At 56.0% G+C, this 27,377-nt stretch overlaps 2 protein-coding genes across 5 annotated transcripts; one reads left to right on the top strand and one right to left on the bottom strand.

Moving 5' to 3' along the window:
* Positions 1 to 3,806: 3,806 nt before the first annotated feature.
* CHADL (chondroadherin like) lies at positions 3,807 to 8,690 on the top strand. Its single transcript, XM_075429550.1, is given in 8 exon segments — positions 3,807 to 3,991; positions 3,993 to 4,050; positions 4,052 to 4,216; positions 4,308 to 5,969; positions 6,426 to 6,592; positions 6,744 to 6,959; positions 8,108 to 8,167; positions 8,621 to 8,690. Coding segments are annotated over 8 exon segments (2,415 nt in total). The 5' UTR covers positions 3,807 to 3,974.
* L3MBTL2 (L3MBTL histone methyl-lysine binding protein 2) lies at positions 8,168 to 27,216 on the bottom strand. 4 transcript variants are annotated; one of them, XM_075429268.1, is made up of 18 exons: positions 27,095 to 27,216; positions 26,356 to 26,442; positions 24,389 to 24,656; positions 24,016 to 24,149; positions 23,548 to 23,671; positions 22,500 to 22,579; positions 21,468 to 21,585; positions 21,001 to 21,135; positions 20,211 to 20,299; positions 18,336 to 18,567; positions 17,559 to 17,638; positions 16,660 to 16,764; positions 15,330 to 15,477; positions 14,336 to 14,445; positions 12,342 to 12,576; positions 11,520 to 11,585; positions 10,450 to 10,572; positions 8,168 to 9,607 (listed from the first exon to the last, which is right to left on the bottom strand). In XM_075429268.1, exons 2-18 carry the CDS (start codon positions 26,374 to 26,376, stop codon positions 9,498 to 9,500), a joined length of 2,178 nt encoding a protein of 725 aa, XP_075285383.1. In that variant the 5' UTR covers positions 26,377 to 26,442; positions 27,095 to 27,216; the 3' UTR covers positions 8,168 to 9,497. The 4 variants fall into 4 exon arrangements, with proteins under 4 accessions (XP_075285383.1, XP_075285381.1, XP_075285385.1 ...); XM_075429266.1 differs by lacking the exon at positions 27,095 to 27,216 and adding an exon at positions 27,061 to 27,077; XM_075429269.1 differs by lacking the exon at positions 27,095 to 27,216 and adding an exon at positions 27,061 to 27,077 and having other exon boundaries at positions 8,169 to 9,607; positions 14,363 to 14,445.
* Between the last annotated feature and the right edge of the window lie 161 nt (positions 27,217 to 27,377).

Raw genomic sequence — 27,377 nt, 5'->3', positions numbered from 1 at the left:
GCAGTGAAGGTACCTGCACCTACAGGAGGAGCTTCAGTCACTGCAGGCTGAGCTCTGCCTCCTTTGCCTCATGCTGTCCCCTTCCTTCAGCTGTCTGCTGCAAAAGCAAGTCTGTTCAGTTTCGATAGGAGCTTGAGGGCAAAATCACGACATAAAGGAATCTGTATTTTTCTTTAAGTCTTGAGCCTAACATGGCTTTCCTTGGAGCTCCCTGGCCTTTTGCTGCTTTTCAGGCCCCTCTGCTCTGGAAGGGGTTGTGGAGAAAAGGAACATGATGCAGAACAGAGGTGTAGAGACCAAGCCAAGGGGTTAACCTCTACAGGAGGCCATCAGCGATGGGTCCCAGGGAACACGCCCTGTGTGCACGGCTGTCCGATGGAGCCTGCGAAGGTCAGAGGGACGCTGCTGCTGCTTGCGCAGAGGCCTGTGGGCCAGGTTGTGGGGAGGACCTGTGCAGGAAGCTCTGAGTAGCCAAGCCATAGCAGAACAAGTGTGAGATGTTGATTCCAAAGTTTCTTCTGAAAGCAAAAGATATTTAGAAACAGGATTGTCCTGGTATTCAGTGTCAAGGTTAGATGTCTATAGGAAAAAAGGGGGTGTGAGGGTAAAAGTGATGGTCTCTGCAGAAGACAGCTTTGCTTTGAGGTAGGACATGAACTTGGAAGTCCTTTAAACTTGGTTTGTGCCTCAGGATTAGGAGAAAAAAAAATTGCTAGCGCTGGTCTCAATCAGAAACTGGATGACTGTTTCCCAGCGGTGCCCTGGAGGAACGTGGGGTCATTCCAGGCCTGGTTCAGCCTCTCTTGTGTACCCATCTCAGCCCAAAAGCACCACAGCTGTTAGAAGTATTTTTGATTTGAACTTCACTAGTCCAGCAGAGCACTGGGGGCAAAGAGCTCTGTCCATGTAGGGCAGGTTTTGGGGCAGCCATGAGTAGTGAATCCCTGTAGTGGCTGTAATGGGAGCGTGCTCACTGCAGGCAAAGGTGAAACATTAACGGAAAACAAAAGTATCTGGCCTGGCAGAGGTGGGTTAAACCCCACCACATGGAAGTTCAAGTGTGCTGTCCTCGTGTCCCACGCCCCGACGGAGAGTGCAAAGTCTGGCACTTCCCTGTAGCCGCAGTAGATGTCAGAGATGGGGAGATGGTTGCTAGGTAAATGAGCAAACTAAAAGCCGAGAGGAGGATGGGGAAAGGGCAGATGAGTTATTTGGCACCTGGTGGTAGCACACCTCGTCCTCCGTGTGGTTCCCTGTCGGTGCCCAGGCCGACATGAGGAGGTGTTGCTGCCCATGCAGTTGGCCAGGCAGGGCCTGGGGAGGTGGTGGTGGGCCCGGCTGTGGGGAGCAGTGGCCAGGGCTGTGGTGGGGGTGATGGTGGCGGTGGAGGTGGTGCGGTAGAGGTTGTAATTCAGGTGGAGGTGGTCAAGATCCCCCCAGGCTCCCAGAAGTCCTCGGCCAGAGCTCCTCCACCCTGCTGCCCCTCCAGCAGGGGTCAGTGATGTTCGGCAGAACTGGGAAGAAGGCAGCCCCTGGTACAGGGAAGCGGTAGTGGCAGCAAGGAGAGGCTGGCGCTGGGGCAGCGGACGAAGCACTGCTTGACGGAGCGGGAGCAGCCTGGGGGGCACAAGGGCCTGTCCTCAGCTGGCTGTCCCCGAGGCCCTGCTCACATTCCCGAGCAAAACCCTGCGTTCCTCCTGCTGCTGGCTCCCCCCAGCCTGGTGGCAGCTCGCCCCCCTCGGGGGTCGTGGCAGTGCTCGGGGCCGGGGAGAGGGGATGGGGCTGTGCTGAGCAGCAAGTGTCGCTCGGCCTTAGGGCTGCTGGCCTGGGAGCAGGGACCCTCGGGGAGCCCTTGCTCAGGAGCAGCGGGTGGGACAAACCCCTCTCGGCCGCAGACCTTTCCCAGTGCCCCTCAGACCACCCTCCTGCATCCCGACGCTGCTGTGTCGCACCCCATTCCCACCTCCTCAGCGCGAAGCATCCTCACAGGAGCATCGTCACCATCCCTGAAGGTGACTTGGGCCAACTCAGGGAGGGTCTGCGAGCAGTCACCCTGCAGCGTGGGAGCACCAAGCACCCCTGGGAGCCCTGGGGACGGGGCAGAGGCCATCCCGGCCCGAGGCGGTGGCCACGGAGGCTTTGGCCATCCATTGGTGGGGAGCTTGCAGACCCCATCGTTCGCAGGTAGCACCAGGATGGGACGTACAGGTCCTGGCAGCTGAGGTTGCTGAATACGGGAAGGGCTTGGTGGGCAGAGACATTCACATCAAGTCTAGATTATTTTTTGGTCGAGCTGCAGAGCTGCTTGCGCTCCCCGGGAGAGCGAAACGCAGAGCTGAAAAAGGGAGATGGCAGAGTCGAGGAGGAAAACAGAGGCCTCCATGGCCCTCTGGAAGCCAATGATGTTTCACAGGGGCGCTGCCACCCCCGGCCTCTACAGAACAAGCAGAGAAGCAAAGTTAGGAGCAGTGGGGGCTGTAAACGTGGCACGGCCCTGCAGCCCCGGGTGCCAGCTGCCGCTTTCTGCTGCTCAGGCTTACCGCTGCCATTCATTCTGACTGGATGTCACCTTTCTGCCCTGCTGTGACTTACACAACCAGGAGGGACAAGGCAAAGCCCAGGAAACAGTGAGTGGAAATCCCACGCGGGCTCTGGCCGGCACAGCCACACGCCAGGCTTTGGCTCCCCAGTGCCGGTGCTCCCGGCCCCTGCGCGGCGAGGGGGAGGCGATGCACAGATCACTGCCCTCTCTCTAGGGGTGCTCTACCCTTCCTCCTCCTCCTCCTCCTCCTGCATTTCTGGCTCCGTCCAGCCAGCACTGCCGGGAAAGCGACACAACGGGGCCCATTCAGCTCTTGCTTTTGCGAGGAGAGCAAACACCGGCGCAGGAGCTCGGCAGCCGCCGGACAAGACAGGGGACACGCTTTCCCCTCTTTCTTTGTCACTTCTTGAGGTCCAGGTACCCCCAGCCCCTGCGTGCGTGACCCCCCCTGGTGTGTGGGAGCGGGTAGCAGGACGATGCCCGCACGTGGCGGTGCCTGGGTTGAGCTGGGGGCATCACGTTTTGGGCACTGGCTGGTGGCTGCACGGGGCGGGGGGGGTGACCCCAGTGTGCGTGTGGGCTGACGCAGGGCTTGGCTGTGGTGGTGGCAGGAGGGCAGAGTGGGGGCACGGGACCATGATGAGCCATGGTGGGCAAGGGGACGGGCACCGTGGTGGCTCCACGGGTTTGAGCCTTGCAGACCCCACTGCTGCTGCTCCCCAGAGCTTGGGAGGGTGGGGTGGGCTGCTGGCCATAGCTGCAGCCCCACCACCACTCTGTGCTCGCCCAAGCCTTGGCCTCTCTCCCGCACCTCCGCCCCAGGGATTCACTCCTGCCAGCCAAAACCAACCCCTCCTTCCTGGAGCTAAACAGTGGAGATCTGTTCCAAAAGCTGCTATGAATAGCTTCGGCTTGGGGCAGGGGGACGGGGGGTTGTGCAGTGTGGCAGGCACAGAGCTGGGAGGTGGAAGATGGGGCATTTGTAATTAAAAGAAAGGTGGCAGCTCAGAAATGTGCTCCCAGCCCCTGCGTGGCTGTACCTGCCTGCTTTACAAAGAAACAAGCCTCGATTTTTAAGAGGAAGGTTGGTGCTCTATATAGATCATAAGAATTTTATGCTACTGATATAAGAAAAACAGGGTGGTGTCTGCTCTAAGCCAGTTCCCCACAAGTCACCCTGTGCTCCTACCGAGCACCTCACAGGTGCTCCCAAACCTCCCTCAAGGAGTTCAGCTAACCAGGGTAAAAGCTCTTTCCACGTGGAGTCTTGCTATCTGTGACCTTCACATTTCACTCCAAATACTTTTATTTTTTTCTTCTTTCTGCTCTCTTTCTCATTTGTAACCTGCAAAATTGCGGTGTGAGAGCACGGGACGGTGAGACCTGCCTCACGAGGTCACAGCAACGGCCCCCATGGCATTGCTGTCAGGAGATGCTGTTTGGGGATGGACCCCCCTCTGCCATCCCTCCCCAGGTCTCACTGCCGCCTCTCCCCGGCCCCAGGGGCTCCCCGCCATGAGCCAGTCCTGGGGGCTCCTTCTGCTCGCGGCAGCCCTGGCACTGAGGGGTTCAGCTGCTGCCCGCTGTCCCATGCCCTGCGTCTGCAACAACCTCCACGCTCACGTCCTCTGCCTCAACGGGAACCTGACAGACATCCCTGGCACCATCCCGCAGGTAGATGAAGGGATGGGCAGGGGACGGGGGCAAGAGGAGGTAGGGAAGGCAGCCCTGGGGTAACTTGGCTTTGTATTTGTGTGACTGACAGCTCACCAAAAAACTGGACCTTTGGGGCAACAGCTTCACGGTCATCCCGGCGGGAGCGTTCCTCGCCACCCCGTACCTCACGCACTTGGACCTGCAGCGCTGCAACGTGGAGAGGCTGGAGGAAGGGGCGTTCCGGGGGCTGGGGAGGCTGGTTTACCTGAACCTGGCCTCCAACGGCATAGCCCTCCTCTACCAGGAGTCCCTGGACGGGCTGTCCTCCCTCCAGCAGCTCATCCTGAAGGGGAACCGAATCGAGGAGATCCAGCTGGGTGCTTTTGGCCATCTGGGTTCCCTCACTGTCCTTGACCTGAGGGCAAATGCTTTGGTCTATCTCCCAGACATGGTCTTCCAGGGTCTCCAGGTCCTCAGGTGGCTCCGGCTGTCCCACAATGCCCTCCATGTGCTGGGCAGTGAGGCCTTCACCGCCCTGCCCGCCCTGCGCAGGCTGAGCCTGGACCACAACGAGCTGCAGACGCTGCCCGGCGAGGCCCTGGCCAGGCTGGACGGAGCTACCCGGCTGGACCTGGGCCACAATCCCATCACCTACGTGCCCGAGGAGGCCCTGGCCATGGCCTCCCTGAAGCACCTCTTCCTGGACCACGCCGCCCTCCAGGACGTGGCGCCCGACGCCTTTGCCCGCAGCCCCCAGCTGCGCACGCTGGACCTCCGTGAAAACCAGCTGCAGGGGCTGCCACCGCTGACCGGGGTCGGGGGGCTGGCGAGGGTCAGCCTGGCCGGGAACCCCCTGCTCTGCTCCTGCCTCCTGCGCCCCTTCCACCACTGGCTGGCCATGGCGCGGGTGCAGGCAGAGGGGGCCTGCGCCGAGCCCCCTGCCCTCCGCGGCCGGCCCCTCGACTCCCTGAGACCCCCCGAGATGAGATGTGGCCGCCCCCAGCTGCCCCCCAGCCCCACGGCGCCGTCGGAGCAGCCGAGGGCGGCCGGCAGCGGGCAGTGCCCCCGGGGGTGCGCCTGCTCCCCCAATTTCCGTCACGCGTCCTGCGAGAACAGAGACCTGCGGGAGATCCCCCGGGGCTTCCCCGGGGACACCCGCCTCCTCGACCTGCGCCGAAACACCTTCAGGACGGTGCCCCCGGGCGCCTTCCCTGGGCTGGTGGAGCTGGTGTCCCTGCACCTGCAGAGCTGCGGCATCGGGGCGCTGCGTCCCGGGGCACTGCGGGGGCTGCAGAGCCTCGTCTACCTCTACCTCACCGACAACCGCCTCGCCACCTTGGCGGCTGCCGCCTTCGAGGGGGCCCCGCGCCTGGCCTACCTCGACCTGGACCACAACGCCTTCACGCGCCTGCCCGCCGGCGCCTTCCACCTCCTGCCTGCCCTCATCTCCCTCCACCTGCAGCACAACAGCATCGGGGAGCTGGCGGAGGGCGACCTGGCTGGGGCAGGGGGGCTGCGCTGGCTCTACCTCGCTGGGAACACCATCGGGCGCATCGCCCCTGCCGCCCTGGCTCCCGCCAAGATGCTGGAGAAGCTGCACTTGGAGGGAAACCTCCTGACAGAGGTGCCCACGGCCTCTCTGCGGGGCCTGCCCGCTCTGAGCGAGCTGAAGCTGTCCCGAAACCCCATCAAGCGCCTGAGGGACAGCGCTTTCCTGCCGGTGGCCTCCAGCCTGCAGCACCTCTACCTGGACAACATGGGCCTACAGCAGGTGAGCAGGCTGGGGACCCCGAGGGGCCGGGGCACTGCGGGGCACAGCTATAGGTCCCATCGTGTTTCAGTGCCCGGGGCTGGTGGCCCCCATAGGGACAGCTGAACGGATGTCCCTGAACTCCCAAGGCTTCAGGAGATGCTCCATAGCCTGTCCAGAAAGAGAGGCTTCCTTGGGCTTGGCTGGAGTGTTGTCTCACTCCAACCTACCCCCCCCACCTCCTGCATGTCACCTTCCCAGGAAGACTGAGCAGGGTCTAGCGAGTCCCAGAATGTGACCAAAACTGGTTAATTAACAGTCCCCAAGCACGTGTGCTGCTCTTTAAAACAGCTCTTTGACGAGGCTGACAGGTTGAGGACAGGCTCTCAGCCCCTCTGGCTGATTAGCAGTGCGGGGGCAGAGATTTGCTCCCCTGGCTCCATCAGGACCCCCCGACTCACCGTCGCTTCGTTGCAGATTTCCCCCAGTGCCTTCGCCGGTCTCGGTCCCAAGATCAGAAGCCTCCACCTGGAGAGCAACAAAATGAGCAATGTCCCCGACATGAGCAACTTCACAGGGCTGGAGATCCTCAACCTGAGGGACGTGCCCTTCCACTGTGACTGCCAGCTCCTTCCCCTGCACAGGTGAGTGCCATGACGGGGAACAGCCCCAGGGGGACAGGTGGACTCTGCCACACCAGAGGCACGAGCCCACGGCACACTGGCATGGAATTTCACCTCCCCCTTCTCCCCATCCCGCTCCTTTCCTTTCCCTGATCTCCTGCCGCATTTCCAGGTGGATCGACAAACTCAACCTCCGCATAGGGGCCACCTGTGGGTCCCCTGCAGAGGCCCGGGGGCTGAAGGTGAAGCTTTCCACCACTTTCCAAACCTGCGCTGGCTGGGGCCGAGGCAAGGCCGGGGGAGCCAGTCCTGACAAGACCAAGGCCGCAAGCAAGCCCAGCAAGAGATCGGGAAAATCACCGGCCAGAGGCTTCCAGAAGAGCAGAGGGTAGGAAACGTGCGCAGGGTGCAGCAGGGCCCTACCTACAGTCCAGTGAGGGCGGTTTTTCCCGCCTTGTCCCCACCACAGTGACACGGATATTACACAAGCTGCACAGGAGGGAGCCTGGCGCCGCTGAAGTGATGCTGATCTGCCAAAGACTTCTGCAGGACACAGAGGCACATTGCCCTGGAAAGACCTGGTGCAAAAAGCTTCTGTAGCGTTTGCAACAAAGCCAAATGCTTGCTATTCTCACCCCCCCCCCCCCCCCCCCCCCCCCCCCCGCCAAGGCTCCCTCCAGCCATGCGGAAAACCTGGAATCCACAAGTTTGTTTTTGTTTTTAAGAGCGCTGTGCTTTCACAGCTTCAGAAATGCTTGAAGACCCCTGAGCAGGGCTGCAGCCAGCACCGATGCAAGAGCCTGCGCTGGCACAAATCTTAGAGCAGAAAGCTTAAAAATTATCATCAGTGAAAACATTGCCTGAATTCCCAGCAGCTCCTCAGAATTAAAACCTAAGCAGATTTTAAACCTTTCTATTTCCTGCAAAATTTAGTCAGTGGTCCGACCGGTGGACCAGGATCACTGATCCTGAGTGATCCCACCACAAGCAATGTGCCCAACCTATTCCCCATGGCAGCCCAGCTCGGGATCCCCGCAGCCCCAGTTTGAAGTCAGAAGTTTGTTGAAATTGCGGTGGCTTTGAAAGCTGAACGCTTCTATCCATTAAACGACCATGTGGGGCATGGAACCGTGACAGCGAAAAACGAGAGCAAGGAAGCCAAATGTGCTCAGAAGTTGTCATCCTGTAGCGAGAGGTGGCCCTACAAGCCCAGGTGTACCCCTGCTGAGGCTGGGGAACGGTGGCAGCCCAAGAGGGAGGGGAAGAGAAACGCAGTAGTTCTGCCCCAAAACAGATCCTCCCGCGCTGAGAGATCTATGGCAAGCTGGTGCCAGGCAGCGCTGCCAGGACAGGCGCGGGCAGGGAAGGCCCCATCACAAGCCTTCAATAAAAATCCCACTCCCCTACCACGCTCACCACACCGTGCTCTCCCCAGGGCACCCGGGCTCAGGCAGGGATGGGCCGACGGCTCTCGCGCCTGGTTTGACAGACCCCCCCCCACACTTTTTCCACGTGTGTTTCATTGCTCCCCCACAGCCTGTTCTTCCCCCTCCAGTTAACGGCTCCATTTGCCCCTTTAGAACAGACAAGAGGAAGGTGTGTTAATTACTCCCAGTCTCCACCCAGAGTTTTCCAAACAGTTAGCTTGCCAATTTTTTTTTTCATCATGAACCACTGCGCAAAGCGGGAATTATTTTGGCACCACAAGCTCTCACCTGAGAACTCGAGGGGAGCATGGCCAAGGCAGCCATTTGGTGGCCGAGTCGGTGTCCTGGGCAGCCACCATTTCCCTGCAGGGTTTGACAAGGGACTTGCCCTGCAGCCAGCCGGGCCCCGCAGCGGCAGCAACAGGCAGGGCCCTTCCTCACCCACACAAAGCTCACAGGAACATGCTACAGATTTAAAACTGGTTTTTGTCACTGTTGCCATGCTGACCTTTCTGATTTCTGTCCTGAATTTTGATGGCCAGTCTGGGGAAAGAGAGCAATGTCAGTTTTGTTCTACATGGGGAAATGCCATTTCCTGCCTTAAGTCATCTGTGGTTTTTAGCAATATTCAGCAGAACTGGCAAACAGGGGTGAGCCCACTGCACATCTCAAAAATAAAAAACCCCAAATAGCACAAAACGCTGTCTACTTACACCCACTCACTCACTGCCCTCTTCTCCTCCCCATCTGGGCTAACCCTGGTGTTTTGGTGACCCAGAAAACAATACAAAAGCCTTTGGTCTCTTCCTCAACTTTAATTCACAGGGCTTTACGGTAGAGACCGTAGATCAAATTTACAGCAGGACTGCTAAAAAAACCTAAAAATTCAAACTGCGCACCATGTCCTCTGCAGTTCTGGGTTCAAAAGCAAGAAATTATGACTCAAAAAGGTCTCTTGCACCCTCGAGGGGCATCACCATCCCTTCTTGGGTTTTTTTTTTCCTCCTTCCACTCTTCCTGTCCTGACTTTCTTGGGGGTTGCGGGGCCTAGACCAGGGAGCGCAGCACCACTGTCCTATGAGGGCAGCCGATTTCCTGATGCGTGTGACCAGCGCACATCATCTCAGGCTGCAGCTCGCCACCTCCAGCCACGGCCAAGAACCCAAACTGCCCTGTCGTGCTCTGGCAGCCTCTCTTCCCCTTGGGAGCCCCTGCCCAGAAAGGTGCCATCAAAGCCAGGCGCGCACAGCCCCAGCAGCCACCCTGGTCATGCTCCTCAGCATGCCTGCGGCCTTTCTGGAGTCTTTCCCAGGGCTTAAAATTACAAATCTGGGGGAAATCTTCTTGCACACCATGAAAGCAGAGTTATGATGTAGCGGGGTGGTCCGCCTCAAAAAGGGAAGGCCTCTTTAGTCTTCCACTTCCCTTTGCCAGGGCTTTCCCCAAGAGTCACAAGGTGAAGCGGAGGCTGCTGCGGGCAGCTGGGGAATACTCCAGGGTTAGTCTGTGACCTCCTGCTTTATGCTGCTGATGGGAACGGGAAGCTCTGTGGCTTCAAACTCTGCTACCGAGGGGTCGATGGTTTCTTCTTTCACCTGCACGGCAATGACTAGCAAGAGACAGGAACAGAGAGGGAAAAATATGTAAGTAAAACCAATCCACGCTGCATCGCTCCACCTGCGACACCCCAGAGCCAGCTCTGTTCAGGCAGATACTCAAAATGCCCCAGGTTTCCAGCTTGCTTGCCGAGAGGCCCTTACCACAGGCAGCTGCATCTTGCTGGCACAAATCTGTCCATGGTCACTGCAGCAAACAGGATGGGACTAAACCCTGGCAGTGTTCAGCTGCCTGCTCCCAAGAACAACTTCTCCTAGGGCCAAGGGAGGAAAAGCCAGTGGGCTCCATTCTCTACCTGCCTGGATCCATAGGGGGAGACGAAACATCTATAAGGAACGTGGACCTTCGTGAGGTACAACAAGCACCTTGCCCACCCTCTTCCCCAACACCCACTAGGGCTGGCAGGTGACCCAGCTGCCAGATCCTCTTCCGATCACCACATCTCTTGGTGCTCAGCACAACAGGCTGTGTTCGCACGCTGCAACAGCCCTTAGGGGGACCGGGATGTGACAGCACACTTGTGACATCTCTGTCTTGACCCTCCTCCCTAACTGACCTCGCACAACCAGACTGCTCCGTAGGGCAGCCAGGCCCTCAGCAGCATCATGACACCCAGCTGCACCTCCTCCGGAGGCAAACCTTCCCAGGGGAAGGCGGCAAAGGCTTTCTTCCACTCTCTCTGTCTCCGGAGGAGTGGGGAAGGACATTCATCAGGCACTGCCCTTCCCTGCCCAGGGGCACCCACGAGCCAACCCAGGCCTCGGCAGGGCCAGTGGCGTGGAGGGCAGATGCCAGGGCGCTGCACATGGCTCTGGGGCAGAGTCACTCCCTTACTCTCATCAGGCGCTGGCTCTGGCACAGCCTTGCTGGCAGCTTTGGCTTCTCGTTTCACCTTCGCGGCGGAAGGCTTCTTGACAGTCTGCTTGACGTTGCGGGCTTTGGCAGGTAACTTTTTTCCTTAACAAAGAGATAACAGAGCATGGGAAAAAGTGTGTTTCCTTCCCCCTGGAAAGCCAGCCACCCTGCTCCACTGAGAAACCATGGCCAGGGACCAGCACAACTGACCAGCAAGCTACATGGTCATTAGCTGCCAACTGGTTACTTGACAGAAATGGCCTACTGGAGAAAAACTCTACGGTCATCGTCTCAAAACATGCTCCTCCGCGTTCTCCTTCATTAAAGGCAAGGCACTCCAGCGTGTGCTTAACTTCCGAGGAGCAGGTCCTGTTGGAATCAGTCTGGAGTCGGCTTTGCTTACCTGTCTGGGTCTAGTCCTAGGCACTGGGCATGTTGGCTCCAAGGCACGGACATTGTAGCATTAATATTTTCATTTTTAGTTGACGTTTTTACTTAGGTTGAACGTCTTTATACTCTTTACATGTCCTTTCCTTTCCTCTCCACCCCCCAGGAAGGAATTTCTTCCCTGTCTATGCATGATTTGCCACAGCTACTGCAACAATGACGACAACAATGACAAGATGAAACGATAGCATGGTCCAGCCCCACTAGCTGCCTCTGCAGCCACCTGACGGCCGCCTTCCCCTCCACACAAAGCAGGCAGGGCTGCTCTCCAGCTACCCTCCGGCCGCAGCACACCGTCTCCCCTCCGACCAGACACAGCAGGGAAAGCAGCACAACCTCACGCCTGGAAGCAAGTGCCATCTATACCTTGGCCAACAGAGAACAGCCTGCCAGACAGATCAGATCCTTCCCACACAGAGAGCTCTCTGCTCTTTGAGGGCTGTTCAGAAGGATGACGCTGTGTTGCCAAACCCACAGCTGACCGAGGGCATCCACAGCAAGACAAGGCCTCTCTCTCCTGTTCTCACGGGACATGGACAGGGTTCCCCTAACTGGGCCCAGCCTGCGAGCGAGCGGGAGGGCACTAATCAAACATCACTCACTCTTCTTTCCATAGGGTTTCTTCTTCTTCTTGGGCACCTCCTTGGCCTTCACTGGAGTTGTGGGCTCTGTCATGGAGACGAGAGGGAAACGAAAGCCAAGTCCCATAACCAGTAGGTAACTGGGATGAAGTGACATAAGTGAGAAACAAGATACACCCGTCCCCCCGAGCCAACGCCCTCTTCCCGAGACAACCAGCTGAGGGGCAAGCACGGCTCTAGCGCAGTTGCTGTCTGTGCTTCCAGGCGAGGGCCCAGGGTGGCAGGCTGGGGCAGCACAGGGAGAGAGGCCCAGGAGAGATTTGGCAGGGGCAGCAAAGAAACAAGAGTCGTAGCTCAGGACAAGAAGGAAAACATCTGCAAAGGCGAGGCAGTGGCCTCCCTGTGACAAGGGAAGGATTAAACTCTGGAGAGGGATGCTCTTACCTTTTACAGACAGAGTCAGAGAGTTGATGAGAAAAGGGAGCGGGGCAGAGCTCCCCCTGCTACCTGGCTGAGGCTGTGGGTACGCTTAGTAAAGAGGGGCCAGGACCACCTGGAACTCTACCTGACCTCATCAGGAGCAATTCTCTGCTGGTGTGCAGGTGGGGGAACAGAGGGAAAACAGAGCCAACCTCCAAGCTCAGGCTGTTTTCTCCCTGCCACAGACTTCTCCCCCTGCTCTGCCCTCTGTGCGGCAGCAGAGGAAGACTCATGGTAGCCAGCACAAACCAAGGAGCCAATTTTCTCCTCCCTACAAGGCCCAAAAGGGAGGAGCCACTCACAGACCAGGAGGAAGGAAACGTTTGCCTCTGGCAAACAAACCACAGTCAAGTCTCCACTCACCTGGAACAACGGGTGGCTGAAGCTGGTAGCCCGTCAGCTCGCACCACCCCACAGGATAAATGTCTGGAGACTCGCAGTCCACCCACTGGTCATACTCGTTGTCCCAGCCATCAAAGTGAATGCTAAGGAGACGGTGGACTACACGCTTCACCGTGGCCACGCAGATGAGCCGGGGCTCCATCAGGTCCACTGCTTCCACCTTCATGCCTGCCTTGAAGCCGTGGTTTGGGCAGTCCTGGATGCAGAAAAAATGAAAACCCAAGGCCATTGCACCCAGTCCAAACCCACCCCTGGCCACCAACACCCTAGAACAGCTTAAAGCAGAGAGAGAACAAGCCCACAGCAGCGCAGCAAAACCAACCAGTCGCACAACAGAAAGGGACACATACGAACAGATCCAAGGCCAGCTGTGTCCTTAGTGAATCTCAGCCCAGCCCTGAGAAACAAGAACCTGACTGAGGGGGAGCAGCAGGCAGCAGTTCAGGGACACCCAGTCAAATCCATTAACCCGAGACAGCCCCAGAAAATCAGACAGATGGGCACAGGCCCAGGCGTTGCAGCAGTTTTGCTGATGCAAAGCAGCCCCCCTCCACCCAAGTGCCAGCCGCACGCCCATAGGCAGGAAGTGGTGCGGAACCCACCAGGAGCCTGGAGCTCTTGGAAACACTAGAGAAATGCAGGTCATGCTCAGAGGGACCAAGACATCATTACATACACCAAGGCGTGACTGCTGGTCCTGACCAGCCAAACAGGGGCTTTACTCAGAGAGCACACACTGCTGACTGAAGTGCTGACTGGTGGCAAAGAGCAGCCCAGCAGAGACACTGGATTTGTCTACCCTGACTTCAGGAAGGCTTTTGACACTGCCTCCCCTAAGATCCTCACAGAGAAACTGACGGAAGTATGGGCTGGGTGAGGAGACAGCAAGGTGGACTGAAAACTGGTTGAGTGGCTGGACCCAGAGGGTGGTGATTAGTGGCATGAAGTCTAGCTGGAACTGGTGCACCCCAGGGGCCAATACTGGGTCCAATCCTGTTCAACATCTTCATTAATTATCCAGATGACATGACAGAGTGTCACATCAAACTTAGGAAGTTTGCTGGACACAAAACAGGCAGGAGAGACTAACATACTAGAGGATTGTGCTGCCATTCAGAGGCACCTTGACACGCTGAAGAAATGGTCTGACAGGAGCCTCATGCAGTCCAGCAAAGGGAAACGTAAAGTCCTGCACCCAGGGAGGAACACCCCCAGAGACCAGCACATGCTGGGGGCTGAGTGGCTGGAAAGCAGCTTGGCAGAAAAGGACCTGGAGGTTCTGGTAGACACCAAGTTGAATGTGAGCCAGCAATGCACCCTTGGGACAAAGAAGGCTAATGGTATCCCCGGCTGCATTAGGAGGAACGTTCCCAGCAGACTAGGGAGGTGATCCTTCCCCTCTACTCAGCGCTGGCGAGGCCACACCTGGACTGCTGTGTCTAGGTCTGGGCTCCCCACTACAAGGGAGACCTACTACACAGAATCCAACAAAGGGCCATGAAGATGATGAGGGGACTGGAGCATCTTTTATATGAGGAGAGGCTGAGAGAGCTGGGACTGTTCAGCCTGGAGAAGAGAAGGCTCAGGGGGATCTTATCAATCTATGTGAATATCTGAAGGGAGGGTACGAAGATGGAGCCAGGCTCTTCTCAGTGGTGCCCAGCGACAGGACCAGAGGCAATGGGCACAACCTGAAACCCAGGACGTTCCCTCTGAACATCAGGAAACACTTTCTTACTGTGAGGGTGACCGAGCACTGGCACAGAGAGGCTGTACAGTCTCCATCCATGGAGATACTCAAAGGCTGTCTGGACATGGTGCTGGGCAACCAGCTCTAGGTGACCTCACATGAGCAGGGGTGTTGGAAAGACAACCTCCAGAGATCCCTTCCACCTAACCATTCTGTGACAGCCAGAGCTCTTGTGCTCCTCCCTGCTGACTGCAAGCATCCTTACACATCTCTTCTTCCTGGCAGCACTCACTGTGTTGAAGAGCCGTGCTGGAACAGGTCTTGATTTAGTCTTTTCCAGGTAACTTTCCCAGTTGAAGGTCTGTGCATCTTGGCCTGCAGCAAGAAGAAACAGTCAGCGTAAAAAAGGCAGTCACTGGGCAGACCAGCTGGGAGAAAAGGCAGAATAGGCAGGAAGGAGGCACAGCAGCTGGTTGCAGAGCAGTTTCGCTAACCAGCACATACAGCCTGATCTTGGACCTAAGTCTAGTGCACAAATTCCACGGCAGTGCAGCACCCCCCTCCAGTGGGCAAATACAGAAAAGTGCAAGCTGCAACTCTGAACACCTGCGTCCGTCACATACCCAAGACAACAGAAAAAGGTGAGGAGAAGCAGCAGGCAGGAAGAAGTACGTTCAAAACACACCACTAAGATCAATCTTTCTCCCACCACCAGGAACATCAAAGGAAGACAGAATAGCATGGCACAAAAGTGCTGCAACACAGAAATCCAGAGCAGGCCTTCTTGGGTATGGCCAGCTGAGGCAGTAAAAACATTCCTAAGGTGATTACCTCTCAGGATTTTGCAGAAATATTGGTCTCGGATTTATTCACACAAGAACAGAGGTGACTCCTGCCACTTTTAAGTACTGAGCCATGCAGCAATAGCTCTACTTGTCCCTTCCCACCCTCCTTGTCCTTTAAATTTTTGATTCTGTTCAGTTTGGGGATTGTACACCTCTCCCACTGATCCACCAGGAGCTAACCACCACGCACTTAATGCCCTCTGGAGATGCTACTTCGTTCCATAAAGTACCAAGACTTGGTATATAAGCAGAGCTCAAATGGACTGGCTCTCTGACCCAGCCCCATCTCCCTGAAAAACAGGCAGATTAGGACCTTATGGTTTTGATTCATCTGAACCTGACACCTCTCAGAAAAGCACAGCCCGGCAGGTTCTGCGGGCAGGTTTGTACTACAGGGCAGAGTCCAAATCTCACCTTTCGGAGGGGTCAGATCAATGCCGTTCTTCTGACAGAAGTTGACGGGGAAGATGGCATGCGAGGAGGCATGATAGCAGAACCAGTCAGAGCCATCAGTAGATGTGGTTCCATCAATGCCGATCATGAGATACCCATCCAAGAGGATCTGAGATGGGAGTGAAGTGCATGAGTGTAGAGCTTTGCTTGCTCTAAAGCCTCTCCTCTCAAAGAATCCTCCCAAGAGTCCCCACAGATGGATCGTCATTGCCACTAGACAGTAAAATGCAACGTTATATGCTCCAGGGCATGCAGTCGCTTCTCCCGATATGTTAGTCAACACAAACTAATGCCCAAAGCAGCAATTTCTGCATGACTGGGACCAACACGAATAGCCTCGTGAAAAGGACTCGGCCAAAGGTCATGAGCTCTGTTCCCTCTCAGGAACAGACTTCAACCGACAGCCCAGAGACCCTCTACACCAGCCAGGTCAGCAAATTGTTATTGGACAGAAGGGAAGGGCACCATCTTCAGACTTGCCGCTTCCTGAACAGCAACAAGACTTGTCCCGTCCTGTCACTCACTGGTAATTGGCACCTACCAAATGTGATAGGCACCTCTGCCCCAACCTCTTCATTTCCAAGTAACGGCTGAGGGGAACATTTTACAGACACAAAGAGCTTTGCTAGCATCCCCCTGCCAAACTCCAGGTGTCAAAGCCCTCTGCTTGGGTTCTACAAGGGCAAACAGCTTCTTGAGGGAGCAGGAGAAGTCCAAGTTGATGCTGTGCTTTAGGACATGCAACACACCTCACTGAGGAAACCTGGCCAAGCAATTCACTTCTCAGCACAAGCACAGAAGCAGAGTTCACTACCACGTCACCACGAGAGACTGCAGGACACAGGTCCATCCTCAGCTTCCTACAGCACTGATTGCTGCCCACAGAGATACACCCCATTCCCCACACAGAGGTCACCCCACAACTCTTCCTCTCTCCTTTCTCTCCTCAAGGCAGCACCACAGAGGCCTCTCTCTATGCAGTCCAAGAATTGAAGAACAAATCTTCCCTACTGCATGCCCAAGGGTGAAGGAAGGGTGGCTGCCAGTCACACACACTGACTGGACAGTGAGCTTGCAGACCAAGCATGCTCATCTTCATGCTGTCAGCTTCTCAGACCTCTGAGGTAATGCTCGAGTTCCCTCCACACACCAGCTGCCTATCTGTCTCTCTTGACAGCCCTCTCTCCTGCATGCAAAATCCCACCTGGTCTCACTCATTTGCAAAGACTGGAGGAGAGGCTGGGTTATCTCAGGTAACCACAGTAGACCCCCTTCTGCCCACTGAACTTACCTTGCAAACAGTGGCGACACAAATGTTGCCCAGATTCAGGGGGTCAATGGCCTCCAGTTTCATGCCTTCCTCAAACCATCCACCTTCGGTATAGACAGCTCGTACCTAAGGGAGACTCTGGTATACCATGTGCTGTCAGGGGTACGGGACAGTCCCATCCCGACACCAACCACACCAAGCGCAAACAGGCTCAGAGCTTCTTTACTTGGCTCAGCTCAGGTTGGAAAGGGAGAAGAAAAATTACAAGAAATACAAAAACACGCAGCCAGAACAATGCTGTGTTTCTGTCGGCAGCCCCCTGACAAGGTTCTGGTCACTCAGAGAGCCAGGCCCAGCACTCAGCTGCTGTTCCACAGCAAAGCAAGCCTCCTTCTCATCTCAGTCCTCCTTCAGCATCCAGTCTTACGGCAGCCAGCACGAATTTCCTCAAGACGATAAACATCTGTGATGTTGCAGACTCTGCATTCTCAAACTGTGGGGACAGGCTACCTGCTTCAGGTGAGAAATCCTGCAGTCCCCCTGTCCCAACCTGTGGCAGCAGATTGCTGGGCTTTTGTCTGTCCAGGGGCAAAAGTGGCAGACGTACATGATCCAGCTCCTTGTCTGAACTGGTATCTCCCATACAATCATCTTCCCTCTCCAACTCAAAGCTCCAAGCCACTGCTCGCCCTTCAGTTGAGTCCCTCAATCTGCCATTGTCTTTTAGTTCTTCCATCTTTCTATTTCGACCTGTCCCTACCCAACCACAGCCTTGCCACCCCAAACACCTTACTGCCCTACAGCTGCAAAGGAGACAAATGAGCCATCCTCAGCAACCCACAGAGCAGCACATATACCCAAGGAAGTGGTATCATTGCTTCCTCTGCTGTGGCCACCACAGAAAGGCAGACCTGGCCTACCTTCTTAAACAGATAGGGGACAGCGTCACAGTAAATCTTCCGGAAGGTGGGATGGCTTGTCACGTCAATGCGTTTTTCTTCTGTGAGGAATGGAAGAAACAAAGAGAGGTAAGAAATCCACTGCAACTGCAGTAAGAAAACACACTGGCTGTTAATTCCCTGGTAAGAGCTCAGCTGCTATAAAACCAGAGACCATCAGAAGAGTAATAAAAAGAACAGGTCAGTCCCTCTACACTTCTCATGGGCTGTGATGCAGGGGTTGCTCAAAAGCAGATGGCTGAGCTTCCTGAGCACTACTGATAACACCTCTACGTGCAGCTGTAATCGCCAGGGAGAGGCAGCGAGCGGGGCACAACCAGAAAGATCAACAGGGCTTAAGTCTTGTTTTTTTCTGTTGGTCTAAGCTGATCAAAAACTCCTCTCTGTAAAGTCCAGAAAAACACAACCTCACAGCATCCAGTCTTACAGCAGCCAGCACGGATTTCCTCAAGGCGATGAACATCTGTGATGTTGCAGACTCTGCATTCTCAAACTGCGGGGACAGGCTACCTGCTTCAGGTGAGAAATCCTGCAGTCCCCCTGTCCTGACCTGTGGCAGCAGATTGCTGGGCTTTTGTCTGTCCAGTGGGAAAAGCGGCAGACATACAACTGCACACACCTTATCTGTCAGGTCCCGAGGCAACTACCTGACTCCCAGCACATCAAGACTGGTGTCAACAGCAGGGTCCAGGCAGCTCACAGCAAGTCAGAAGGTGTTTGTGGGGGCCTAATCCCTACCTGCCTTCTTCATGGTGTGTCCCACTCTCCGTGACCAGCCCACAGGATGGATGAGGGGACTCCACATGTGGCACCAGAAGTCATCGTCGCTGTCGCCGTCCTCATAGAGTAGTCTCAGTCTGCCCCCGATCACTGTGTCCACCACTGCCATGCGTGTCTGGGACACATGGCTCTTATCCACCACCTCCACCCGCATGCCCTGCCGGAATGTGTACTTCATGCTCTCCGCCATCTGGCAACAACCAACAGAGGAGGCGGGATCAGTCGCACTTGACGTTTTCCTTCCCCAAACACTTCAGAGAACAGCTTTCCCCACAGACATGCTGGCCAGCCCCCTGTGCTGCCCAGAGCTGACTGGGAGGCGCCTCTGGGAAGTGATGCATGGGAGCAGGTTCACCGGGGGGACGGGGAGCTGTCAGCCCCACACGACAGCATGGTTGGACACACCCACCCTATGTCTCCCCTGTCCCCATAACAGCTACCCCCACCCTTGCCCAGCAGCCATGCTCAGCCAGCACCTTGTGTGAATGTTCCGAGTGTGAGAAACAGATGTCTCTTCCAATCAGCAGCAACTGAATGAGGAATTGCACGCCTTTTTCAGTCAGGAAAGAGACCATAAGGGTTTCAAGCCTGGAAGCAGTTAGAGGTGTAGCTTCCCAAAGGGCAACACGATTTTCAGTTGACTTTAAAAGCGGTCAAGCCCTTGTTTTCACTTTTTTACTCTGATCAGAGGTAGAGCAACATGATGATCTATCTGCCAACTCCCCCTCCAATGCCAGAGTTACTCTGCAGACTGACCCAAAGGCACGGACAAACGAAAACAGTCACTGGCTGCCTTCTGACTGATCTTTTTGAGACCTTCAGTTTGCTGATACAGCCTAGTCCTACACATCCACAAACATCCAAAGGTGTTTAAAGAACACCTGACGTTTCGGCACTGGGGATCCCAGAATGATGTGCAGCAGATAAGAGGCACAGCTCAAAACAGACTCACGACATCCAGAAGAGCTTTTAAGGGAAGATCTTTGCCTTCCACCTCCTGTTCATTAGGTGGGAGTGGACATGGTGGGGGGAGAAAGATATTGACAACATCTAACTCCCTCTACCGCTTCCCTTCCATGGCGTGAGCTCTCAGCTACGAGCTGCAGCCCAGGAACAAGCAGCTGCGAACATCCGCTCAACTTTCTGAGAAGCAGCAAGGGAAACACCAACTACATCAAGGTCTCCAGCTAAGTTTCACCAATTACCTCACACACAGGAAAACCCATCATCTGCCTTCCTGCCTGCTGCCTCCAAGATTGTTGTTCTTATCTGTGGCTTCCAAAGTCGCCAGCCACAAAAGAGCCTCTCCTCCCCGACAAAGTCTAATCCTCAGTGCAGCCTACACGGAACAACCACAAGAGCTGTAAAACTGCCAAGACCACGGCACAGCTGCTTTCACACGCTTCGAGGGAGCCCGCGCCCCTCTCATTCCCCGCAGGCTGCCGTGCTACCAGCACTGACGGCAAAGCCTTTTGACTCAGAGCCATTCACCAGCACTGAGGCAGGGCAGGGAAAGGCCAGGCTGGAGCTGCACTGGCCTCTCCCTTCAGCAAAAACGCTAACTCATCCCCAATATTCTCCAGCAGAGGTTGACATGACAACACCTTTTAAAGCCCATCTTATGACCCAAAGGAGAAACGGTTGTGCTGACCACAGGGGTTGTACCATTACCTACAAGATCATGACAGGTGTGTCTCTGTGCCTGCCCTGCCCAGGTTTCAAGGGGACACGTAGAGGAGTTGCACAGATCAGAACCAGAAGAGACACGCTGCACACACATCTCTTGGCTTCAGCTTCGTTCCCGCATATAAAATGATAGCCTCCCACATTTACCTTGATGTGGAAATCCACTGGGATGGTCCTGGCTCCCACCAGTTTTTTCATGAGGTAACTTCTCCAGTCAGTGTACTTGGCATGGATAGCTACACACACACAGGGAAAAAGCACATCTTTATGACCGAAGGATTTACAGCACCACCCTACACCTTTCTTCCTCTCTGAAAGTCTGACAGCATTAAAAAGCCTTCTTCACATTCAGATCCTGTACCTGCTCTCAGGCAGACCCTGTTCCACAAGCTCGCCCTCGCAACTGGCTGCAAGGAATCACCATTACAGAATGGACCGGGCCGAGCAGACACCCAGCTCCACTGATCTAGATGTGGAAGTGGTATTGGAGCAGAAACCCTTGAGCCATACCAAGGAAGTCTCAGCTTGCCAGAATTCTGCTAAACTGGCATCCCTTTCCAAACTGCCAGCTGAGTAGGGGCTGGATCCAGCACGCTCCCCAGAGACACTGTCCAGGATGTAAGATGAAAGAGTTCCCTCAAAGGCTAAGCGTAGCCACCATGTAGGTCAGAATGAGGAACGGCCACCTGCATTAGCCTCTGTCCATAGGTCTAACACCAGCTCTGCATCCAGCACCCCCACGTCAACCACAAGGAGATGCAGAGGGAGCAGTCCAAGCAGTCTCCAGCTTCCCAGAGAGCTAACTGTTCCTTGTACTTTAGAGCACAAACGGAGCTGTGGTCCCACATACAGTGGGAGCACCTGTCCCACTGCACTAACATAAACTGAGGCTCCTCCGTGCCCAGGAACACGCCGACCCCTCTTGCCCTGCACTCACTTTGTGGTGGTACCAGGATTTTGCTGTTGATGGCACACCATCCAATGGGGTGAATATCCACTGTGCCCAAATTGCACCAGAAGTCGTGCCGGCCATCATTCTCGAAGCCCTCGTATCGCAAAAGGGCCCTGTACCCTGCCAGGACAGAGCAGACAATCAGAGAAAGGCATTAGAGGCTGAGAATTTCTCCTCTCCCCACTAGGCATCACAGGCTTATTCCCTACAGCACAGCCTTCAGCGCTCCGAATAGGTCATCAGAGCTTCTCCCACCATTCTGGAAGCAGAACCAGAGGCAGCAAAGAGCCCAGCAACCAGAACAGGAACCAGATACTGGTTTCCTCCCACCATCATGGTATTTCCTGTTCCAAAACCTATCAGCAACTGCAGAACTCCTGAGAGCTGATGTTTTTCTTGACCAGCTACAGTCAGCTCTCCAAACTTCCCTTGGAATTACACTGGAGACATACCTACAGTCTGGACGACAGATGCAATCCAGTAGACGCGGCTGGGGAGCACGGCATCGCTGTTCAGCACTTCCACTTTCATACCTTTCACCACATCATCCCACTGATCGAAGAGAGGCACCTGAAGGATTGAGGCAGCCACGTTGGGAGAGGGACTTTGACAGTTTGAGCAGGGCTCAGGCCCCCATTCCAGCTTTCAGAGATATGTTTTAGGCAGCTACACTTTCACCTTAGGCACGGGTTTACATGCCTTACCCTTCCTATCTCTGCCAACAGCTTGATATGCAACCAAACTGTCCCAGCATCTCACTGGGGTGTTCACAGAGGATCCCAAAGGGCAGAACATTGTATAGCAACATTTAACTATTTCACTGCCAGTTGTTCTATTATCCCAAAGTAGCTGCTGCCATTCCTATATGGTATCAAAATCCCTAACTACCATGTCTTCCTGACCTATCCTCAAGGAAAATCCAATTTTGTTAGTATTACCACAGATCACAACTCCAAATGAACATAACAAGTAAATCTCAATACACAGAGAGGCTGGGGCTGCTATAATACCTAAGAACTGCCATTCTTCCACACATCTGCCTCGGCTACTTGGCCCACAAGGACTGCAAATCAGTATGATAGGAACCAGACGTGCTGGAGGGGCAGTTACTGCCAGGCCCACATAAGCAGAGTTCCTCCCTGCACATCACCCTGGGCTGTGCTCACCCACACAAACTGCAAAGGCAACTGGCAGCTTTCTGCTATCCCCCCCATTCAGAACTAATTCCATCCCCAGCCAGCACTGGGCCATCACCACTGGCAGTACTTCTACCAAGTCCCCCTCTGCTTCCTCCCCCAGAAATCCTGGTCCCTCTGTGGGACTGCCATTCTTAGCTGTGAGAAGCCCACACTTCTTTCCTTGCATCAAATGGGGCTCAATAACCAGCTCCCCAGGACTCTCCCCACCACTCATCACAGGAGTACACGGGCCCCCAGGCACACGGCACGTCCCACATGCACTGCGAGGCACAGCAAAGAACTCACATGTTTGAAGCAGCTGACAGAAGCCGCCTTGAAGCCGTGCTCCTGCAGGTACTTTCCCCAGTCAAAGCCCAGAACGAGTGCTATAAGCAGACATGAGAGAAGAAAATCAGGTGAGATTATGGCAAATGCACAGAGTGCTCAGTTACCTCTGGACTACAGCTTGCAGCCACACTGTGTCCTGCCCTGGGACAGAGCCCTCTGCCCCAGCACACAGGGACTCTGCGTTCCAGTGCATTTTCCCTGGTGGCGAACTAGATTCGACGAGCGCACAGGGACCAGCCCCTGCAAGAGGCACAATATATTATTAATCAATCCTTGCTGTCACTTGCTTTTGGGGAAGTGGGGGACAGAGCAGTAAAAAAGGGGTCAAATCCAGCCCAGGGCTCAAGCACTCTGGGGAGAGTGGAGACTGCATCCTGTCAGTGCTAAACAGCTCAGCAGCTTCGCCTCTCAGCAGCAACACTGCAGGGTCACATCAGCAGCAGGCACTTCCCCAGAGGGTGCCAGGAAAACCCGAGCGAGGCACTGGGATATTAATCCCACCGTCACTCCTGACCCAAGGCTACAGCTATGCCCCAGCAGCAGTATGCTCAGGGATCAGTCCCCGCTGCCAACCCCCGGGGCTCACTTTTGCCCCAACACAGCAGCTGGCTGCTCCTCAGGTTGATCAGCAAGTGACTCAGGCTAAATATAACTCCACGGGCTGGAAGCAGCAGGATACCTTTAAGTCAGCTTTGCCAGCAGAAGTCAGCACCTCTTGGGACTGTGACTACAGAGCTTACACTCCAGGCCAGGCTGCACCAGAAGCAAGGATGAGGTTGCTATAGTGGATGGGCAGGAACCCACCAGGGCTCCAATAGCACCAGCAGCAAGAGAAAGACGTGCCCTATGTCTTGCCGGCCTGTGTCGGAGCAATCCACACACACTCTTCCAGTACAAGGCAGTGTACCAGAGGGGAGGAAGAGCAGACTGTAGAGCTTACAGCCCTCCAGGTGCACCCTTTTCTGTGGCTCCAGTAGCTGCACCTCCTCACGCCTCCTACACTCACCATCCTGGCCTGTCAGTGTCCCATCTGCCAGCTGCCCCGTGCCCTGTGAGTGGAGGAAGGCCCCAATCTTGGCTGACCAGGCTGCCTTGTGCAGGACTTTAGCTTTCTTCGTTGGTGGCTTCCCCTACAAAAGAAGGAACATTAGGAACACTAGCGACACAGGAGAGGAAGCCAATCCCTGCAACTGGCCAGGTGGGCACACGTCTTTAGTAAAAATTGTAATAACCTAAAAATCGCCCTAATGCTGAAAGGAACAAAAAGAAACAGCAGGTAAAATATCAGTGTGCCCTCCCTCAGCTTCTAGGGAGCACCCCCTTTCAGCTGGCATGCGTTCTCTGGGGACTTCAGGCAGGAAGAGCAAGCCACTGGTAACGGCAGTCTGATCTTCAGCTAAAGAGCAACCACCCACCCCTGTGTAGAGGCACATCCTGCTCCAACCCCAGGGAGGAAGGAAGGGTTTTAACTCGCCTGCAGTCTGGCCAGGATGCTGGCCTTCTTGGAGTTTGAGGAGTAGCTTCTGGAGCAGGAGACACTGCAGAAACGTTTGGTCTTGGAGAAGAAAGCCTCCCTGGTGCCCACAATCCCACACATCTCACACACAGCTGAGAGAAGGAAGGCACAAAAACATGAGCAGTTCGCAGGGTCAATACACTTCAAGAACAGAGCTGAGCCCAGACAACCCTCACTAAACACAGTAGCTCCCCCATGTAGCCCAGAAAATGAAACCCAGTGCCACTCCCAAAGCATGCTCAAGGTGCAGTCATACACCCTTTGGCTCCCCCAGCCCTTGTTCTTTCCATCACGCGTGTGCTTTAGGTACAACAGGCAGGCAGGGCAGTACCTGGCTCGGAGCCGCTGTCCTCTGTGACCCGGCCTGTGGACACCTGCTGCACAGGAGAGGTCGGACGCTCTCCAGCTTCCCGTTCTGCAACCTCATTGTCACTAGACTCATCCAGACAGGAGCTGCTATCGCTGCCCATGCTGCTGTTGTAGCCCTGGAAGCTGTCATAACCCTCAAAGATGTCCAGTTCATCGTCCTCTTCATCGTCATCGCCTTCCTCCTCCACCCGCTCCAAAGATGAAGTTTTGTGGCAGAAGGTAGACACCAACTAAAAAAAGAGCCACTTTGCTTTAAAACAGTGGTTTTACACCACACCCCACAATACAACTGCCTTCCTTGTGGGCCAGGGAGGGGCCTCAGGGCAAGCAAAGAGTCCACATAACAACCATAAAGACAGCAGCCTAATTCCCTAACAGGGAAGCTGTTACCTCTGCAACAGGTCGCTTTACAGGTATTTCACAGGCAGCATTCTGCTTCCCAAAAGGAAACAAACAGCCACAGAGCTGCAGCTACATAGAAAGAAGCTGGAGGAACACAAGAAGAATACAGGGAACTACACTGCCATGCTGACAGAGGAGACTGCATCCTTCCAGGCACTGTCTCTCCCAGAACAGTTGCACAGCACAGCAGTGCAGACACCACCAACATTAAAGTCACCGCAAACTTGCAGCACAGAGCACAAAGCTGCACACTCTGCCCACGACAGCTCACAAGACCAGTACAGCCTGGACATCCGCAGGACAAACACGACTCTGGAGAAAGTTCTTGTTCTTCGGAAACTGCGCAGTCCAGAGCTGACCTCAGTTCAGAAGCTGCATCGCATAACAAGGGAACAACGTTCGCTGAGAGTTTTTGCCTGCAACCAGACATCTCTGCAACTAAACATCTTCACTAGCTCTTCGTACTTGCTCTTACAGCAAGAGAGCAGAGAGGCAGTGACTGAAGAAAGAGCACAGAAACCCAGTGACTGTTTCTCAACCTAGAAGAATCTCGAACTGGGCTCCAAATAAGCACAAAAGAAGCTGGGAAAAGGTGTTAGCAACTCATGAAAGAGCAGCAAGAAGTCAGCGTTAGCACAGGGAGCGATGGAACAGAAAGACAGATTGGTACAGCCACACGAGGCACCAGGACACAACTGGTCATCCAAGTGGGCAGCAACAAGAGATCAGCGGCGAGTCCGTCACCTTCCAGTACTACATTCCCTCCGATTCCTGGTTCCTGGGTATCATTGTAGACACATGAACAGGAAGATCAGACTTCACTCACTGCTGTCTCCCCGCATCCTCCCTGGCTCTCACACAAAACAGCCCCAAGGCACCCAGGTTGTTCCCTGAAGACAGAGCTGCTCTCCTGCAGATTCACATCCTCAGACATCATTCCTGACGTCTGAAAGGCCTGAACTCCTCAAAAAAAGCACTTTCATCTCTTCCTCGCCCCTTTCTGGGAACGCACCCTCCTTCAGCTCACAGCAAGCGAGCATCTTGGGATCATTACTCGCCCACCAAACGCGAACAAAACTTGCAGACCCGTTACAAACTCCCAGGGCCGACAAGCAGGGACAGCACCGGCCGCAACCTTCTCACGGAGCCGAGGGGGCCGCACAGGCCCATCCCGCCGGGGCCACACCCATCCTCCCCTCCGGCACCGGCCCGGCGGGCCAAGCCGCCAACCCCACCACCACGACGGCCAGGCGGAGGCGGCCCGGCGCTCCTCGCCCCGTCCCGGCCGCAGGCAGCCGGTACCCCGCTACCACACGGCAGCCGTTACCCCGCCAACACAGACCGGGCCTCGCGCTCTCCCTCAGGGCACCGGGCGGCCCAGCCCCGTGCCCCAAGGCCTCCCTCGGCACCCTGCGGGCAGCTCCGCGGCTGTGGGAGCGGACGGCCCGGCCCCGGCCCCGGCCCCGGCCCCGGCCCCGGCCCCGGCCCCGGCCCCGGCCCCGGCCCCGGCCCCGGCCCCGGACTCACCTCCCCTCCGTCCTGCTCCATGGCTCCCAGGACACCGCTAGCCCGCCTCACGCGCGAGGAGCACGTCCTCCCCCCTCACCGGCGCATCTGATTGGCGGCAGCCGGGAAAAAAAAAGCCAATCAGCGAGGACTTTGTTCTAGCCGCGCTCCCCGCGGGGCACGACGGGAGGTGTAGTTCTTCTCCCGCCATGGCGCCCAGCAGACAAGGACAGGCCGAGCCCCGCTCAGGCCTCCCCGGCCACGGCGCCGGCGTGTGCTGGCAGGCCCACCCCATCCGTCCTCGTTGTTCTGGGTTCCCTCTCTCGGTCCACGAAGCTTAATGTAAAGAACAAAACACAACAAACGGAAAACCCCACCCCAGACTCCAGCCCCGCGGGACGCCCAGTAGCCGCCGGCGTGCGGGCGCGAACGCAGCGTGTCCCTGAGAGAGTGTGAGCCCCACGGGGACGCGCAGCCGGAGCTGCGCCCCTGAGACGCGACCAGGGACGCGCATGGTTGCCCATATTCGGGTCCGGGCGGGAGGAACGCCGCTTGGGCAGGGCAGGCGCCTCGTGTCGCACCCGCGACGCCCTTGTCCCCGTCCCGCGCCGCTGACGACGTCGCCAGCGCGTCGCCCGTGCTGGGGAAGCGCCCGCGGGTGCCAGTGAGCGCTGCCAGGCAGGCAGGGCGCAGAGAACTCGCTCGTTTGCTCCCGCCCGGCCCTACCGTCTCCCAGAATCCTGCAGTGAATAACCCTCACGCGTCAGCGCCGCCGCTCCCCGCGTCCTCAGACCGCCGGCCTCGGCCCTTTCATGAGCCAACAGACGTTTTACTCGGCAAAGAAAGCGCTGCCTATGCAAAAGCGGCCTTGAGGTGCTCACTGTGCCATGCAGTTGGGTTTTAAATTCTCACACATTCATAGCACAGCTTCTTCGCAGTACAAATGCTTCTCTCCCTTTTGGCTTTTTCTTCCCCACAGAAAAGCAGCGCGGTCTCCGTCGCCCTGGCAGCAGCACCCCTCACCCCGGCTCGCTGCCAACAAC

The sequence above is a fragment of the Opisthocomus hoazin genome, chromosome 8 (genome assembly GCF_030867145.1).
Source record: "Opisthocomus hoazin isolate bOpiHoa1 chromosome 8, bOpiHoa1.hap1, whole genome shotgun sequence".
NCBI lineage: Eukaryota > Metazoa > Chordata > Aves > Opisthocomiformes > Opisthocomidae > Opisthocomus > Opisthocomus hoazin.
Note: the sequence above shows the minus strand (reverse complement) of the source record. Positions and strands in the feature narration are given on the sequence as shown.